Below are 17,546 nucleotides of genomic sequence, written 5' to 3'. Positions count from 1 at the left end.
AATAAGCAACATCATGATAAATGGAGAAGACATTGAAGTTGTCAAGGATTTCATTTTACTTGGATCCACAATCAATGCCCATGTAAGCAGCACTCATGAAATCAATTGACGTATTGCATTGGGCAAATCTGCTGCAAAAGACCTCTTTAAAGTGTTGAAAAGCAAAGATGTCACCTTGAAGACTAAGGTATTCTTCACCCAAGCCATTGTATTTTCAGTTGCCTCATAAGCATGTGAAAGCTGGACAATGAATAAGGAAGTCCGAAGAAGAATTGATGCCTTTGAATTATGGTGTTGGTGAAGAATATTGACGATATCCTGGACTGCCAGAAGAACGAACAAGTCTGTCTTGGAAGAAGTACAGCCAGAATGCTTCTTGGAAGGGAGGATGGCGAGACTTCATCTAACATTCTTTGGTTATGTCATCAGGGGGGACCAGTCCCTGGAGAAGTACATCATGCTTGGTAGAGTAGAGGGTCACCGAAAAAGAGGAAGACCTTCAACGAGATGAAATGACACAGTGGCTGCAACGATGGGCTTAAACATAGCAGTGGTTGTGAGGATGGCCCAGCACTGGGCAGTGTTTTGTTCTTTTGTACACAGGATTGCTTTGAGTTGGAACTCACTCAACGACACCTGACAACAATACTCCGTTGCTCAGGACGCCAGGGTCTCTTTGGTGGGGGGTGGGGGGTGCTGCAGGGAGGGTGCTGACCTGCTAAGGGGCTGGATCCTGCCTCTAGCCAGGGCTGCAGAACAGGTTCTGTGCTAGTTTTGGGGAGGCTCTGGCCCTACCCAGCAGCCCCTCCCAGGGGTGGAACTGGAACTGCACACGCCCTCCTGGAACCTCACCTACAAGCCTCAGCGCAGAGGACTGCTTGGCTTAGCCCGAGGCTAGACTCTGTGAGGGCCTGGTGGGGCTCCCGGCCCTGGGGTGCGCAGAAGGGTGGCCATGTTGGGAATGATCACTTTCCACTTCCTGTGTCTGAGGGGTACACGGAGTGTCAAAGGAGATGTGGCTAGACAAAGATCCTTCTGGGTCGAGTGGAGGGGTTACTGCATGGATAGATGGCAAAGGAGGACCAGGCCTCGCTGCTCAGTGGGCTGGGGCCTGGGTTAAGAGGAGAAGGGAGCCCGTGGCTTTGTTGCCCTTTCTCCCAGCTTGGCTGATGGGGCTCAGGCTGCATCTCACTCCCACTTGTCCCTTGGCAGGTAGCTTTGTGTACAAATGACAGTCAAACGCAGCATTTCTGTAGCCTAACCAGGCAGGTGAGGTGGTGGGAGAGGAGGAGGGTCACAGAGCACCTTGAGGGATGCTGCTGCCATCCTGGCCGTCCCCCAAGGGTCCTGGCTCCTGCCTCACCGATGCTGCTCTGTGACCTTGGGTTGTCCCTGGGCCTCGAAATGGTGGAACCATAGGGCTTTGGAGGCCCCTTCCTCAGCCTGTGCTGACATCCAGGGCACCCTGGGAGGCTGTGGCTGACGGTGTCGCTGCTCTTTTCTCTGCAGGCTCCAGGACCCTGTGGAGGAGCATCATGAGCTGGGAAGAGTAGACGAGCCCCAGAGCCTCTCTGCGAAGAGGAAGGAAGAGTCAGCAGTTCTTCTTCCTCGTGCCTGACTGTATCATACAGCATCTTCCTTTGCCCTGCCCTGCCCTGCCCCCACTGGCTCCAGGACTAGGACCGGGCTTCCAGCAGGACCTTTCCCCAGGGAATGGGCAACTGGTAAAGCAGGTCTCACTTCCAGGGCCCAGCTGGCCACACCATGAACCTCCAGGCCCAGCCCAAGGCTCAGAACAAGCGGAAGCGTTGCCTCTTCTTTGGGGACCAGGAGTCAACTCCCAAGGAGCAGCCCCCATCCCTGCAGGCCCCACAGCAGCCCCCGGCCCCTCCACAGTCCACCAGGGTGAAGGAGGAGCCGTACTTTGGGCACGAGGGTCCGTCAGGAGGCATTCCCACGTCTCAGCCTGTGGAACTGCCCCCTCCCAACAACCTGGCCTTGCTGAACTCTGTGGTGTATGGGCCTGAGCGGACCACAGCAGCCATGTTGTCCCAGCAGCCGGGCTCAGTCAAGTGGCCCAACTCTGTGATGGCCCCAGGGCGGGGCCCAGAGCATGGAGGGGGTGGGGGTGTCAGTGACAGCAACTGGCAACAGCAGCCCGGCCAGCCCCCGCCCCACTCAACGTGGAACCGCCACAGCCTGCCTCTCTACAGTGGACCCAAGGGGAGCCCTCATCCTGGTGTGGGGGTCTCCACCTACTATAACCACTCTGAGGCACTGAAGCGTGAGAAAGGGGGAGGCCCACAGCTGGACCGCTACGGGAATGCAGTGCGGCCAGTGATGCCACAGAAGGTGCAGCTGGAGGTAGGGCGGCCACAGGCCCCTCTCAACTCCTTCCATGCAGCCAAGAAGCCCCCAAACCAGACACTGCCCCTGCAACCCTTCCAGCTGGCGTTTGGCCACCAGGTGAACCGGCAGGTCTTCCAGCAGGGCCCACCACCCCCCAACCCCGTCACAGCCTATCCCCCACAGAAGCAGCAGCAGGCAGCCCTGCCCCAGATGCAGCTCTTCGAAAACTTCTACCCCATGCAGCAGCCACCCTCCCAGCCTCCCCAGGACTTTGGCCTGCAGCCAGCCGGGCCCCTGGGGCAGTCTCACCTAGCTCACCACAGCATGGCCTCCTACCCCTTCCCCCCTAACACCGATTTGAACCCAGAACTGCGCAAGGCCCTCCTGCAGGAGTCAGCCCCGCAGTCTGTGCTACCTCAGGCCCAGATTGCCTTCCCCCGCCGTTCCCGCCGCCTCTCTAAGGAGGGGGTTCTGCCTCCCACCTCCCTGGATGGGGCTGGCACCCAACCTGGGCAGGAGCCCACCAGCAACCTGTTCCTACATCACTGGCCCCCACAACAGCTGCCACCTGGCCCCCTGGGGCAGCCCCATCCTGAAGCCCTGGGGTTCCCACTGGAGCTGAGGGAGTCACACCTGCTGCCCGATGGGGAGAGACTGGCACCCAATGGACGGGAGCGGGAGGCTTCTGCCATGGGCACTGAGGAGGGCATGCGGGCAATGGGCCCAGGGGACTGCGGGCAGGTGCTACGGGGCGGGGTGATCCAGAGCACGCGACGGAGGCGCCGGGCGTCCCAGGAAGCCAACTTGCTGACCCTGGCCCAGAAGGCAGTGGAGCTGGCCTCGATGCAGAATGCAAAGGTGAGAGTGGTGTGGCGTGGAGGCTGGGCCTGGCAGGGAGTAGGGTAAGCAGTATCTGGGGGTAGGAAGAGGGGAAGTGACTCTAGACCCACAGGATAGTTTTTTCAGTTCAGTGAAGAAAATGAGCCCATACATTTCAGGGACTTTTGAACTCCCTGCATGCAAAGGACCCCTACCTTAGAGCGTTTGTACCTCAAGGGAAGCTGAGGTTGATACACACAAAGGCTGCAGGCCAGAAAGTACAATATACCACTGTGGGTTGGCCTCTTCATATGAAGGAATGGGAGTAGGAGGAGAAGAAACCATTTCTGGATCTAGTATGCTAAAAGACAAGAATGTGGTGGTGGTTACACAGGCGATTGCATAAAACTGATAAAAATTAAAAAAAAAAAAAAAATGATGCATTTTATTGTATGTAAACTATACTGTAATCAAATTGATTTTTTTAAAAACAAAAAGAAAACAATGGGGAGGATTAAAAAAGAAAAGATCATAAATAATCATCATCAAACGCTATAAGAGGAGTGCTGTCGTTTATCCCCATTTTATAGCTAAAGAAACAGGTCCAAGTGGGATTTCCCAAGATCACATGGCTGGGATGGAAGCCTAGTGGATCTGTGTCTTCCTTCACCAGACGTCTCAACCCTCGATGCCTGTAGGGTCAAGCTGATATGTAGGAGGCTGCAGAGTTTGCCCTGTCCTTAGGGGCAGCCAGACTTCACTCTAGCCAGTTGTCTATGTGGGCAGTAAATATAAAGACAACCCTTCACCTTGCAACAGGTTCCTCCTGTTTACTTTCTGCAGCAGAGATGTGTTTTTGGATACTATTTTGTGTGCTAGCCACCATGCAGGCCAAACAAAGCACAACTGAAAGCCACTTGTGGTCTGAGATGGCCATATGGACACCCCTGCTCTAGGCCAGGGTCTGAGGACTTGGCAGAAGGGAAGTGGTGTCAAAGACCATTGGGAGCCATCATGGGTATCTGAGTCCCTGGATTAAATGGGGGTATGGGTCCTGGACCAGCAAATGAGGACTTAACCTTCTACAACTTACCTCCATTCTCTGCACTCTTCTCCAGGATGCCAGTAGCTCTGAGGACAAGAGGAAAAGTGTGTTGACCTCAAATACCAAGTGTGGGGTAGAGTTTTCCGAGCCTGCTTTAACAGCCAAGCGAGCACGAGATGACAGCGGGATGGTACCCCTCATCATCCCAGTGTCTGTGCCTGTGCGGACTGTGGACCCAACTGAGGTGGCCCAGGCTGGAGGTGTTGAGGAGGATGGGAAGGGTCTTGAGCAGAACCCCACTGAACACAAGCCGTCAGTCATTGTCACCCGCAGGCGTTCCACCCGCATCCCCGGGACTGATGCCTCAGCTCAGGTAGGAGAGGCTCCCCATCCAGACACCTCCAGTATCTGCATGCTCTTGGGGGCCTAGGATCCACCTCCAGTATCTGCATGCTCTTGGGGGCCTAGGATCCCACGGTAAAAAGGAGAATCTGGCAGTGTAGGAGAGGTTCAAGGAACCTGTGGGGATACTTGTTTACGTTTTCAAATCAAACTTAAGGACAAATGTATTTATGGGAGAGCAATTAAATAGTTTTATACTTGAAATTGGGACTGTCCAGGGAAATCTAGGATGTGTGGATCTCTTTCATTTCAGGTCAGCAAATTTTGATTGGGCCCCTATCATAGGTCAGGCTCTGTGCTAGGCACTAGTAGAGATGGATGTTTGTTCTGACAGTATTGAGAGATGTATGTTGAAATCTCCCACTGAGATTGAGGTTTTGTCTATTTCCTCTAGTTCTGCAATATTTGTTGTATATATTTTGAAGCAACGTTATTAGGTGCATATTCATTTAGAATTGGATTAGACATTATCATTATGAAATGTTTCTTTTTAGCTTTAGTAAATCTTTTTTACCTTTTTAAAGTCTTATTTTTCTGATTAATATAACTACACCAGCTTTCTTTTTGGTAGTGTTTGCAGTGTATCTTTTTCCATCCTTTTACTTCAGCCTGTCTGTATCCTTCTATTTAAAGTGTAATTTTCAAGTGCCGTATAGTTGAGGTTTGTTATTATCCAGTCTAACAATCATTGTCTTCTAATTAGAGCATTGATACTGTTTACATTGAGGGTAATTACTGATATATCATTGCTGTCAATTCTGACTCATAATGACCTTATAGGACAGAGGAGTACTGCCCCATAGAGTTTCCAAGGCTGTAAATCTTTATGGAAACAGACTGCCACATCTTCTTCCCGCAGAGCATCTGGTGGGTTCGAACTGCCAACCTTTCAATTAGCAGCGAAGCACTTAACCATTGTGCCACCAACCAAAATCAAACCAAACTTTTTGCCGTTGAGTTGATTCTGACTTATAGTCCCTATAGGACAGAGTAGAACTGCTCCATAGCTTTTCCAAGGAGCGGCTGTTGGATTCGAACTGCCAACCTTTTGGTTAGCAGCCGAACACTTAACCGCTGTGCAACCAGCACACTTTAATTGTTGATATACCAAAACGCATTGCTGTCAAGTGGATTCTGACTGATAGCAACCCTGTAGGACAGAGTAGAACTGCCCTAAGGCTATAAGTCTTCACAGAAGCATACTGCCACATCTTTCTCCTGTGGAGTGACTGGTGGGTTCAAACCACTGACCTTTTGGTTAGCAGCCAAGCACTTAACTACTGCACCACCAGGGCACCTAGTTACTGATATACTTGGGTTTAAATCTGCAATCTACTGTTACCGCATTCTGCCTTTACTGTGTTCTTTTTTCCTTCTTTTTGTTTCCTTTGGATTAATTTGGGTTTGTTAATCCATTTCCTCCTTCTAATAACTTGTTAGTTTTACACTCATTTGTAACACTTTTTGTGATTACCTTACCAGCCTTTCTTACCCTGCCTTCTGTGAGAGAACTAAGCCCTACAGGAAGTGATTTGAGTGACTATTTTCTCAATTCTCCAAAGGAGATTTAGTACTAAAGGATAGATAGTACCATTGTAGATGTATAGAAGAGAAATGAAACTCATTATGTACAATGAATGCCTTATGACATTAGGGCTTAATTGGTTGAAAAAAGCTGCTAGAGCTCAAAACATGCATCCTTGGCTTATTGAAGTCTAATAATTTTACCGTTTCCTAGAGAGTACAAGTTTCTTAAAACACTTTAACTCCATCTCCCACCTATCTGCCCAACTTACAGAATTATTGACATGCTTTTTCATTCTCTATATATTTTAACATCCACAAGACATTATAATGTTGTTTTGTTCAGTTGATATTCATTTTAGATTTATGCAGATATACTTTTGGTTGCTTTTCTTCTTATATCTGTAAGTTTCTATCTTGGATCATTTGTATGCTACTTGAAGAACATCCTTTAGTATTTCCTTTAGTATGAGTCAGCTAGTGATGAATATTATTAGTCTTTGTCTGAAAATGTTTTTATTTTACCTTCATTTTTGAAGGATGATTTTGCTGGGTAGAGATTTCTAGGTTGGCAGTTATTTTAGCAATTTCTATCATTCCACTATCTTCAGGTTTCCATTGTTCTTACAGTGTTGAGAAACCACTGAACCATTATCGCTGTTCTTTGAATATAAAGTGTCTTTTTATCTTGCAACTTTTAAGATTTTTCTTTGTCTTTGGTTTTCAGCAGTTTTACTGTTATACTTAAATACAGTTTTCTTTGTATTATCTTATTTGGAATTTGTAGTGCTTCCTGAATACTTCTGCTCCGTTTTCTCTCTTCCTTCCTTCTGGGACTCCAGTTACACATTTGTTAGAATTTTTGACCCTATCTTCTGTTTTATGTCTGTCATATGATTTTCTGTATTTTTCATTCTTTTTTTTTCTGGTCTGATGTATCTAGTTCACTAATTCTGTGTCTAGCTCTGTCTAATCTCCTGTTGAATCTACTCATTGAGTTCAATTATATTTTTCTTTTTTTTTGTGCTTTAGGTGAAAGTTTACAGCTCAAATCAGTTTCTCATCCACAAATTTATACACACATTGTTATGTGACCCGAGTTGCTATCCCTATAATGTGACTGCACACTCCTCCTTTCCACCCCAGATTTCCTGTGTCCATTCAACCAACTCCTATCCCTTTCTGCCCTCTCCTCTCGCCTGCGGACAGGAGCCACCCGATTAGTCTCGTGTATCTACTTGAACTAAGAAGCACACTCCTCACCAGTATCATTTTATGTCTCATAGTCCAGTCTAATCTTTGTCAGAAGAGTTGACTTTGGGAATGGTTTTAGTTCTGAGTTAGCGGAGAGTCCAGGGGCTGTATCTTCTGGAGTTCCTCCAGTCTCAATCAGACCATCAAGTCCGGTCTTTTTACTAGAATTAGAGTTCTGCACCCTACTTTTCTCTTGCTCCGTCAGGGACTCTCTGTTGTGTTCCCTGTCAGGGTGGTCATTGGTGGTAGCCGGGTACCATCTAGTTCTTCTGGTCTCAGGCTGATGGAGTCTCTGGTTTATGTGGCCCCTTTTGTCTCTTGTGCTAATATGTTCCTTGTATCTTTGGTGTTCATTCTCCTTTGCTCCAAGTGGGTTGGGACCAATTGATGCATCTTAGATGGCCGCTCGCTAGCTTTTAAGATCTTAGATGCCACTCACCAAAGTGGGATGCAGAACATTTTCTTAATAAACTTTGTTATGCCAATTCACCTAGATGTCCCCTGAAACCATGGTCCCCAGACCCCTGCCCCAGCTACACTGTCCCTCAAAGTGTTTGATTGTGTTCAGGAAACATCTTAGCTTTTGGTTTAGTCCAGTTGTGCGGATTTCCCCTGTATTGTGTGTTGTCCTTCCCTTCACCTAAGGTAATTCTTGTCTACTATCTGGTAGTTATATTTTTCAGTTGCAGAATTTCCATTTGGTTCATTTTTAGAGTTTCTAGTTCTTTGATGGAACCCTCAACCTTACCATTTATTTTATTGAAAATTTTAAGCATAATTTTCTTAAAGTTTACCTGTGATAATGCCATTAATGGCATCCCCCATGAGTCTATTGTTTTTAAATCACATCTTGCCTTCTAGTGTACCTGGTTATTTTTTATTGAATACCATAAAATTAAAGACCCTGGATGATGTTTTCCACTTCCAGAGAGGATTTATTTTTGCTTCTGACAGGTAGCAAAGGGCACTAGCAGTCTGAATCACTTCAATCTAATCAGATTAAGATGATTTGAAGCTGGGCTTCATTCCATGTAAGGCCTAGGCCATTTCTGATTCACCTTAATCTGAGGGTATAGTCCTTTGAAGGAGCCCTGGTGGTGCAGTGGTTAAAGTGCTTGGCTGCTAACCAGAAGGTTGGTGGTTTGAACCCACCAGCCACTTGATGGGAGAAAGATGTGGCAGTCTACTTCAGTAAAGATTTCAGCCTTGGAAACCCTGTAGGGCAGTTCTGCTCTGTCCTGTAGGGTCGCTGTAAGTGGGAATCGACTCAACAGCAGCAGGTTTGGTTTTTGGTTTTATAGTCCTTTGGAGTCTCAATCCAAAGCCTAGTAAGCCTTCCTTGGCAAGCCCTTAGCTCCAATTTTTATTCTCCTAATTCCTTGAATTTGTTAAAAATCTCTGCTCAGTTTTTCAGCCTCTCAGTTGCCTCTTCTAGTATTGGCATCTGCCTCTGGGGAAAACATGGCCCTAAATGCCAGGCTCACCACTTTGGATTTCGTTCTTTTCCTGGATCTTGGCTCTTTAATTCTTTGCCAACTTATTTGCTGTCTGATACCTTCAGAAATGTGTTTTTTATATTTAGTCTGGCTTTTCTAGTTATTCTCAGCTGGAGATTTGGTCTGTGTACCTTTCCTCCTTAACAGGAAGGGAGCTCCAAGATTTATCATGAGCAGAACAATTTCTGCTTCCTGGGGTCTTGTTCTCTGGTTGGAGAAACCAAAGAGGTTTGTGCTAGAGGCTGGGGGTTGATGGCTTGGTCAGCTTGTCCTGAGAGTAGGCAAGAAGGAGCCTTGGCAACTATATAGCTGAATGCCTGTATTTCACAGATGAGGAAACAGGTCCAGAGAAGGCAAGAGACCTGCCTAAGGTCATACAGCCTAGTAATGGCAGAGCTAGCCCTGGAGTTTGGACCTCCCAAGTCCCTGCCTATGAGTGCTTTCACTACACTAGGCTTCTTGGGGAGGCTTTTTGTTTTTCTCTTTATTGTTATTTATTTTTCTTTGTATTACAGACCTTTTCAATCATGCACAAAAGTAGAGAGGATACTAAGTGAGCCCTCCAATATTTACCTATCAACAGTTACCAAAATATAGCCAACAGTTATCAAAATACTGTTTCAACAGTTATTTCAAAATAGTCAATCTTGTTTTATCTTTGCCTTTACATCTCCCTGCCACTGAATTGTTTCGAAGGAAATCCCAAACAGCGTATTTCATCCATAAATACATAAACACTTCAGTTTGTATCTGAACTGCATACATAAGGACTCTTTTCTAAAAAAATATATATAACCACAATACCATTGTTATTGTTAGGTGCCTTTGAGTTGGTTCTGACTCATAGCGACCATGTGTACAAGAGAATGAAACACTGCACGCTCCTGCTCCACCTTCACAATCGTTGTTATGCTTGAGCCGATTGTTGCAGCCACTGTCAGTCCATCTCACTGAGGGTCTTTACACCCAAAAAATTAACAGTAATTTTTTAATATCATCAAATATTCAAAATAGTTTATATCCATTTCCCTTATTATAAAAATACAAATCATTACAGCTAGCTGAGTTTATCTTGGGTTTCTTGTTTAACAAGTTTAGGGGCCTTTGGATCCACTGCATTTTTTCTGTGTAGTCATATTATCCCTGTAAGGGCTGAGAATGAACAATTTCATTTCTTTCTAGTCTGTAGAAGGGAAGAGAAAATACAGATGGGTAGTGGACATGGCAAAGGCCTCATGGGGAGTTGGAGCCGTCCTCTGGAAGGTCTGTGGGTGTTGGAGCCTGGGGAGTGGGAAGAGAGTCTGTTGTGCCCAGGCCCACTCAACCAATGTGGCCAACTTCACCTGATGGCAGACTGTGCACCCAGAGAGATGACCTGAATGCTGCTCACCTTGTAGGGTTCTATTCACTGCCCTTTTGAGAATAATGAAAGGCTTCTACGCCCGATGTCCGTGCCTCCTATTCTGTATGGAGGCCCGTGAAGCACACCAACAGGAGAAGTGTAAGTCAGGAGAGCTAGCCTTTGACAGCATGAGTGGGCTAGCCTCTGATAGTAGGACTAATACTATGAGAACAAATGTTCTTCAAAGATGGAAACTATCTGTTCATTTTGTTGTCCTATGCCCAGATCAGGTCTTTGCACACAGGAGGGGCTTCCATCTAATGCAGAGCCTGGAATTTAAGTAGTGATAACAGCCAGTATTTGTTGCATAATTACTATACACCAGGTTCTTTTCGTAGTGATTTCCATTTAGTCCTTAAAACTATTCCATTAGGTAAACAAAAAAAAAAACCAAACTCTGTTGCTGTCGAGTCGATTTCCGACTCATGGCAACCTTGTGTGTTATAGAGTAGAACTTAGCTCCATAGGGTTTTCTTGGCTGTGATCTTTACAGAAGCAGATTGCCAGGCCTTTCCTCTGTGGCCTCACTGGGTGGATTTGAACTGCCAACCCTTTGATTGGTAGTCAGGCGCAAACCATTTGTGCCACCCAGGGACCATCCCATTAGGTAGGCACTTATTCTCGGGTTAAAAATGATGATGCACAGAGAGGTTAAGTAATTAAAATGGTAATGAAGGAGGTGGATCTCAGTCTAAGCAGTCCACCTTCAGAGCCTGGGTCCTTAACTGCTGTACTCTCCTGCCCCTAGAGCATACCTTCCTGCAGGCATTGGGAACTATGGCCTGTGGGCCAAATCCATAGTGCTAAGAATAGTTTTTACATTTTTAAAGAATTATGTATTTTTTTTTAAAGCATGCTACAGAGACCACATGTGGCCAGCAAAGCCTAAATATTTACTATCTCTTTACAGAAAACGTTTGCCAGCCCCTGCCCTAAAAAAACAAAAACAAAACAAAACAAAAAAAACCATTGCCGTCGAGTCAATTCCAATCCATAATGACCCTATAAGACGGAGTAGAACTGCCCCATAGGGTTTCCAAGGCTGTAATCTTTAAGGAAGAGCAGCTGGTGGGTTCGAACCACTGACCTTTCCGTTAGCAGCCAGGCGCTTTAACCAATGTGCCACCAGGGCTTCTACCCCTGCCCTAGAGGAGACAACAAGAAGGGCCTTTGCACATGCTTCCTTATTCAGGCATAGCTTGGTAGGTGTGACGGGCAGACCAAGTTCCAAACGTGAAACCAGCAAGCAGTGGTCAAGACTTCAGTTTTTCTGAGACATAGGAGGCTGAGCCATCTTTTTTCTGCTTTCGCCTGCAGGCTGAGGATGTGAATGTCAAGGGAGAGGGCGAGCCTTCTGTAAGGAAACCAAAGCAGCGGCCAAGACCGGAGCCCCTGATAATCCCCACCAAGGCAGGAACTTTCATCGCCCCACCTGTCTACTCCAACATCACCCCGTACCAGAGCCACCTGCGGTCTCCTGTCCGCCTAGCCGACCACCCCTCTGAGCGGAGCTTTGAGTTGCCCCCCTACACACCACCCCCCATCCTCAGCCCCGTGCGGGAAGGCTCTGGCCTCTACTTCAATGCCATCATTTCAACCAACAGCATCCCAGCCCCTCCTCCCATCACGCCAAAGAGTGCCCATCGTACCCTGCTCCGGTCTAGTGAGTAACCCCCCTTGGTGGCCTTGAGGGTTGGGAATGTGGGGAAGGAGGAATGTGGGCAGGGAGAGGACCTAGTTGATGGGGCTCCTGGGGATTGGGCTGGAATACTGTGTTCTGGAGAAGGAGCTCTGCTCTCTCTAGAAGGGAGAACGGGGTTGTCCTGGTTCAAGCACACAGGGTGGGTCAGGCCAACTGCTTGGGTTCAAATACCAGTTCTAGCACTTACTATTACATCCCTTTGTGCAAGTCATTTAAACTCTTCTGGGCCTCAATTTTTTTATTATTAGAATGGGATATTAGTATTTGGTTGAACCATAGGAAATTGCCAGTGTTAACCCATTTTTGGATCTGCGAATACCACTTTACTATGGTTCAACCTAATGCCTACTTCACAGAGTTGTGATGAGGATCAGATACATTAACATGCATGAAGCACTTAGCATAATGCCTGGCAAGTCACATTTATTTTTAAAATTATATGACAGGTCCAGTCTTCTGGATTTCTTGAATAGTCATTTTGGCCAAGAACAGACATTTTGGAAAGATAAGGCTGGCCTGGGTGATGTACTGCTGAGAAATGTACATTCCACAGAGGGATCCATTTCCTCTGAAAAATGGGATAATCCCATCTCTTAGGGTAGTAGAGAGGATTAAGTGCGAGTAAACACTATCAAAAGTAGCACATGAGTGAGGCAATTCCATCACCTGATTAACCTATGACCCTGACCTCACCCATGGCATAGCTCTCTGATGCCCCCTGGTGTCTGTGGGCAAAAAATGATTCGCCCTGGGCTGGTGGGCCTCTGGCTCTCCTGGCCCTCCCGCTTCCACTAGAAGCTTCTCTTGAGCTCAGGTTGTGCAGGAAGAAGTCACTGTAGAGACCAGACTGGCAGCAAAGAAGAGGTCAGTCTGTCCACTAGTATTTATCGAGCACTTGTGTGTAAAGCTTTGAACTAGGTCCTGTGAGGGCTCCAAGAATATATAGGACCCCATGGTCTGTCCTAAAGGCGTACAGGCTTGTTAGGAGTCAGCATGAAAGTCTGGGAGACAGAACACCAGAGGATCCAGGCAGTGTGTGATTGGCAGCTAGTGAGCGAGGCAAACACTAAAGCTGAAGCCCTCAGAGGCCTCTTGCCTGGGGTGGTGAGGAAGGGATTCCAGGGGAGGTGGGGCTAGAGCTGAGCTTGAACCCTAGTGGGTGGAGATGGGGAGGGCACGCTAGGCCAAGGAAATGCAAAGACATGGAAGTGGGCCTGCAGGGAGCATGAGGAGCTATAAGGTAAGCAGAGTCCAGGCAAGGGGTGGTGGGAGGTAGAGATGGAACGGAGAACTGGGGGTGCAGGTCATGGGAGCCTTGAATGCTGCGCTGGAGATTTCAGGTTTTATCCCACGTTGCAGAGGGGAGTCAGCAAAAAAAAAAAATTTTTGGAGCAAGGGAGTGTCTTGATCAGGCGGAGCATTAAGAAGTTTAGTTCAGGAGAAACAGAGGCAGAGAATCCAGAAAGGAAGTGAGGAGATAATTATGAAACATGATCACCTTCACCACCTCCTAGTGTGCCCAAAGTTTAAGCCTCTTTTCTACAATAGCCATAGTTTTATGTTGGAGTCAGTCCTGTAGTGTGGAAGCTGCTGTGGGCAGGGACAGGGCCTTAGTAGTGGTACTAAACCCACTGCTGTCAAGTTGATTCTGACTCAGTAGCCACCCCGTGGGATTTCCAAGGCTGTAAATCTCTACAGAAGCAGACTACCACATCTTTTTCCTGCGGAGCTGCTGGTGGTTTCGAACCACTGATCGTCCGGCTAGCAATCGATCGCTATAACCACTGCGTCACCAGGGCTTCTTAGTAGTAGTACTGGTAGTGTTAATAATACTACTAGAAACAGTGATAGCTAATATTTATCGAGTGCTAGGCTCTGTGCATTGTTTCATTCAATCCTCACAAACCCTAGAAGATAGATATTAATAGTCCATTTTTGCAGATGAGAAAACTGAGGCACCCAAATATTTAGCAAAGTGCCAGCCTCATCACATTGAGCAGGCTGTAGAGCAGGACTCAGAGTGCCTGATTTCTAAGTATGAACCTCTGTGAATCACCACTGGGACTCTTCTGCATATACATCAGCAACTTAGGGTCGGGGGTGGGGGGTGCTTTGCTGAAGAAGGAGGATGCCATTTATAAACCTACTCTTTGTCCCATAGACAGTGCTGAAGTCACCCCGCCCGTCCTCTCTGTGATGGGGGAGGCCACCCCAGTCAGCATCGAGCCGTAAGTGCAGCCCTCCTGGCCATGGTGTTAGGGTGGCCCAGTGGGGCCCAGTGCATGCAGGTGCAAGAGGAGGGTTCTGTGGGGCCTACTGGTGGCTGAGCTGGGCTTCTGCAGTTTGCTCTGGGCTTTACTGTCCCTATCCTGCTTCTGTGTAGAAGTTGTAGGGAAAGGGAAGGAACAACTTGAATTTGCCTCTGAGGAGAACTGGAAGGGATAGTCCAAGAGACTCTTTCTCAGTCTGTAACTCTGGAGGTGTTTCTCCCCTTTGCAGCCTCTATACCTTGCTTTTCTGCTGGTACCAGGTACCACATGCCAGGTTGTCGTCACAGTCCCGCAGAAGCCAGATTCCCTTACTTCCAATCTGAGGCCTTGCCTGTGCTTGCCGCCTCTGCCAGCTACCCCTGCATCCTTTGCCCTTCCCCAAGGAGAAAGTCAGGTTCTTCCTTCCCACAAGGTGAGGCCTCACTCCCTGCCCTCTGCACTCCTGCAGGCGGATCAACGTGGGCTCCCGGTTCCAAGCGGAAATCCCCTCGCTGAGGGACCGCAGCTTGGCAGCTACAGACCTCCACAAGGCTGACTTGGTGTGGCAGCCGTGGGAGGACCTAGAGAGCAGCTGGGAGAAGCAGAGGCAAGGTGAGGAGGGGCTTGGGGGCACACAAGCAAAGGCAGGCTGGTTGGCAGACAGTAGGCCAGGCCCAGCCCAGTCCTGAAGTGATTTCCTCTCCTCTCTCCCAATGACTCCTGTGAATCCAGTGGAAGACCTGCTGACAGCTGCCTGCTCCAGCATTCTCCCTGGAGCTGGTACCAACCAGGAGCTGGCCCTGCACTATCTGCACGAATCCAGGGGAGACATCCTGGTGAGACAGTGCCCCCAGTGCAGGGGGGACCCTCAGGGCAGCTGGCATGGATTCCGCTGGCATGCTGGTTTTAAGGGGGGTCGGAGGGTCTGACCAAGGGGGATGTTGTAGGGGCTGCACCCAAGGGAGCCCTAGTTCCAGTCCAGACTTTGCCCTGCAGGATTGTTCTGTCCACCCCAGTCCCCAGTTCCAGGTCAGTGGGCCCCCACCCTGAGACAAGGCTCATCAAGGGCCTTCTCTGTCCATAGCTGCCTGACTCGGAGGCCAGGTGCTTCCTCTTAAGCAGCCCCAGACCCTGGTCTGGAGCAGTCCCACCCCTTGTTACCTCCCCATCCTGTCAGGCCTCTAGCCCCTTAGCAGCTAAGGGAGTCAAAAGTAAGTCTCCACCCTACTCAGAGGCCCTCTGAATTTTGCCCAAGGCCTAGATGCTCAGCCCACCACTGAGACCCCTGCTGGGTCCCTGACCTTCCCCTCACTTTCCCTGCAGGAAACTCTGAATAAGCTGCTACTAAAGAAGCCCCTGCGGCCCCACAACCACACGCTGGCAACTTATCACTACACAGGTGGGCCTGGCTGGGGGTGGGCATGGAGCCTGGAGCCTCGGGGGCCATCAGTGTCAATGGGACCCTGGTTTCATGGCCCTGGGTGGGGGTGAGGAGATGGGAATGGATAAACAGAGAGCCAGAGTGTGGGACCTAACACCAAAGCTGGGGTAGCTGTCAGGGGGCTTCCTGTGCCCTGGAGGGAGAGGAAGAAGGGGGTGGGCAGGTGAGAGACCTGAGGAGCCCAGGGAGTTCCATTCAAATTAGCATCAGTTACCTGGAACCAGGACGGCCCCTGGAGCACTGTGTCCCATTCTGCGTACTGTACTTTTACAGGGACACAGACCAAGTTGTGTAATCATAGCAGCCGCTGTTATTGGTCCCCTTTGACTGGGATATTTGGTCTGTGCCAGGCAAGGGCTTCACATGAATTATCTCATTTAGTCCTCACCACAACTGGTGAGGTGGGTTCTGTTATTAGTTCCCATTTCACTAGCAAGGAGTGTGAGGCTCAGAGGCTAAGCGACATGGCCAGTAAGTGGCAGAAGCAGGACGTGGGGCCAGTTCTGGATGCCTGCAGAGGCTGTGGATGGACGATCTAACAATTCTGATGGCTAGTCAGCGTTGCCCCCAGAGTACTCAGTCCTGCCCACCTCACATCCTTGGATCCCTCTTTGCCCCTCAGGCTCTGACCAGTGGAAGATGGCTGAGAGGAAGCTGTTCAACAAGGGCATTGCCATCTACAAGAAGGATTTCTTCCTGGTGCAGAAGCTGGTGAGCTGGGGCTCTGTTTCAGGGACAAGCAAGGGGACTTTGGGGCTCCCTCTGCCAGTGCGGGCCCTGCAGTCACTTACTAAGCCCTCTTTTCAAAAGAGGCTTTCCCTGCATTGGTTCTAAGCTCCCTCCTTCCATCTTAGGGAGTGCGGCCTTTCTCTGCGGTCTCAGATCTAGAGGGAGGCCTGAATGGGCATCAGACCCAGTGACATCCAACTTAAAATAGGTAGGGAGGGCCAGGAAGGAAGGTGGTAAGGCTGCAGTGAGTCATTCCCCAAGGGGCTGGAACATGTCAAAGGCCACAATTAACATGTAGGGAGGGAGGTCACCCTGGGGTAAGCGAAACTGAGAGCCAGCAAATGTCTGTGTAATGGACCTGGGGGACCTCTGCCCACTTTCTGTCAGACCCAGGACTTCCTTCCATGTCTCAGCTGATGACATAGAGGAGGCCCAAGCCTAGTTTTCCTGAATTTCTCACTGCTCCCCATATTCTTTAGGAGCGTAGACTGCTTTTCCAATCCAAGGGAATTGTATCTTTCCAGCCCTCTACCTGTGTGGAGAAGGAGTTGAGGACCACTGAGGGAAAAGGGCTTTCAATAATGTGCTCTCTCCTCCTAGGATTGTAGATTATGTCAGGGAGGTCCCCAGGAGGAGACAAGTGCTGATGAATTAATTCCCCTACAAAGGTCCTGTTATGAGCCCGTTTGCTGTGTTTCGGTAACACTCTGTTCCCTGATTGGGCAATATGTCTAGGAAGTACATGCCTGTGAAATTCACTGAGGCGCCCCTAATACTTTATGGAAAATTGCAGACCGTTAGTCAGTCAAACAAATGATCACAGAGAACTGATAGTAAACATGTAGCCAGGATCTAATTAATGAATTTGTGGCTTGGCCATTCCTGTAAGACGAAACATGTCTATTTTCTCCTCAGACACAGACAACCCTCACTGACCTCTTGGGCTCTCTGGACAGGAAGACCCAGCACTGAGGGCAGTCCAGCAGTGTCTAGCCAGACTAGGAGCCTTGGCGGGAGGGAGAGTGTTAGAGATAGCAGCCTCTGTGTGTGGGAAAGTAGTCTAAAACGAAACCCAGTGGCCTAATGGATTTGTGAAATGGGAGGGATAGGATTTCAGAGCTTGGAAGGCCGTTG

General features: G+C 48.6%; 1 protein-coding gene across 1 annotated transcript in view; it reads left to right on the top strand.

The window, feature by feature from the left end:
* Positions 1–17,546, top strand: part of MIDEAS (mitotic deacetylase associated SANT domain protein) — a 41,670-nt gene that overhangs the window by 19,332 nt on the left and 4,792 nt on the right. The window contains exons 2-9 of the mRNA XM_012560039.2: positions 1,510–3,207; positions 4,287–4,586; positions 11,609–11,954; positions 14,155–14,221; positions 14,712–14,854; positions 14,975–15,078; positions 15,566–15,641; positions 16,306–16,394. Of these exons, the coding sequence (XP_012415493.1) occupies positions 1,765–3,207; positions 4,287–4,586; positions 11,609–11,954; positions 14,155–14,221; positions 14,712–14,854; positions 14,975–15,078; positions 15,566–15,641; positions 16,306–16,394 (2,568 nt within the window). The 5' untranslated portion in view covers positions 1,510–1,764. The remainder of the gene's footprint in view (positions 1–1,509; positions 3,208–4,286; positions 4,587–11,608; positions 11,955–14,154; positions 14,222–14,711; positions 14,855–14,974; positions 15,079–15,565; positions 15,642–16,305; positions 16,395–17,546) is intronic.

The sequence above is a fragment of the Trichechus manatus genome, unplaced genomic scaffold (genome assembly GCF_000243295.1).
Source record: "Trichechus manatus latirostris isolate Lorelei unplaced genomic scaffold, TriManLat1.0 scaffold00010, whole genome shotgun sequence".
Taxonomy (NCBI): domain Eukaryota; kingdom Metazoa; phylum Chordata; class Mammalia; order Sirenia; family Trichechidae; genus Trichechus; species Trichechus manatus.
The sequence above is the reverse complement of the archived record's forward strand: the minus strand, read 5'-3'. Positions and strand labels throughout refer to the sequence as shown.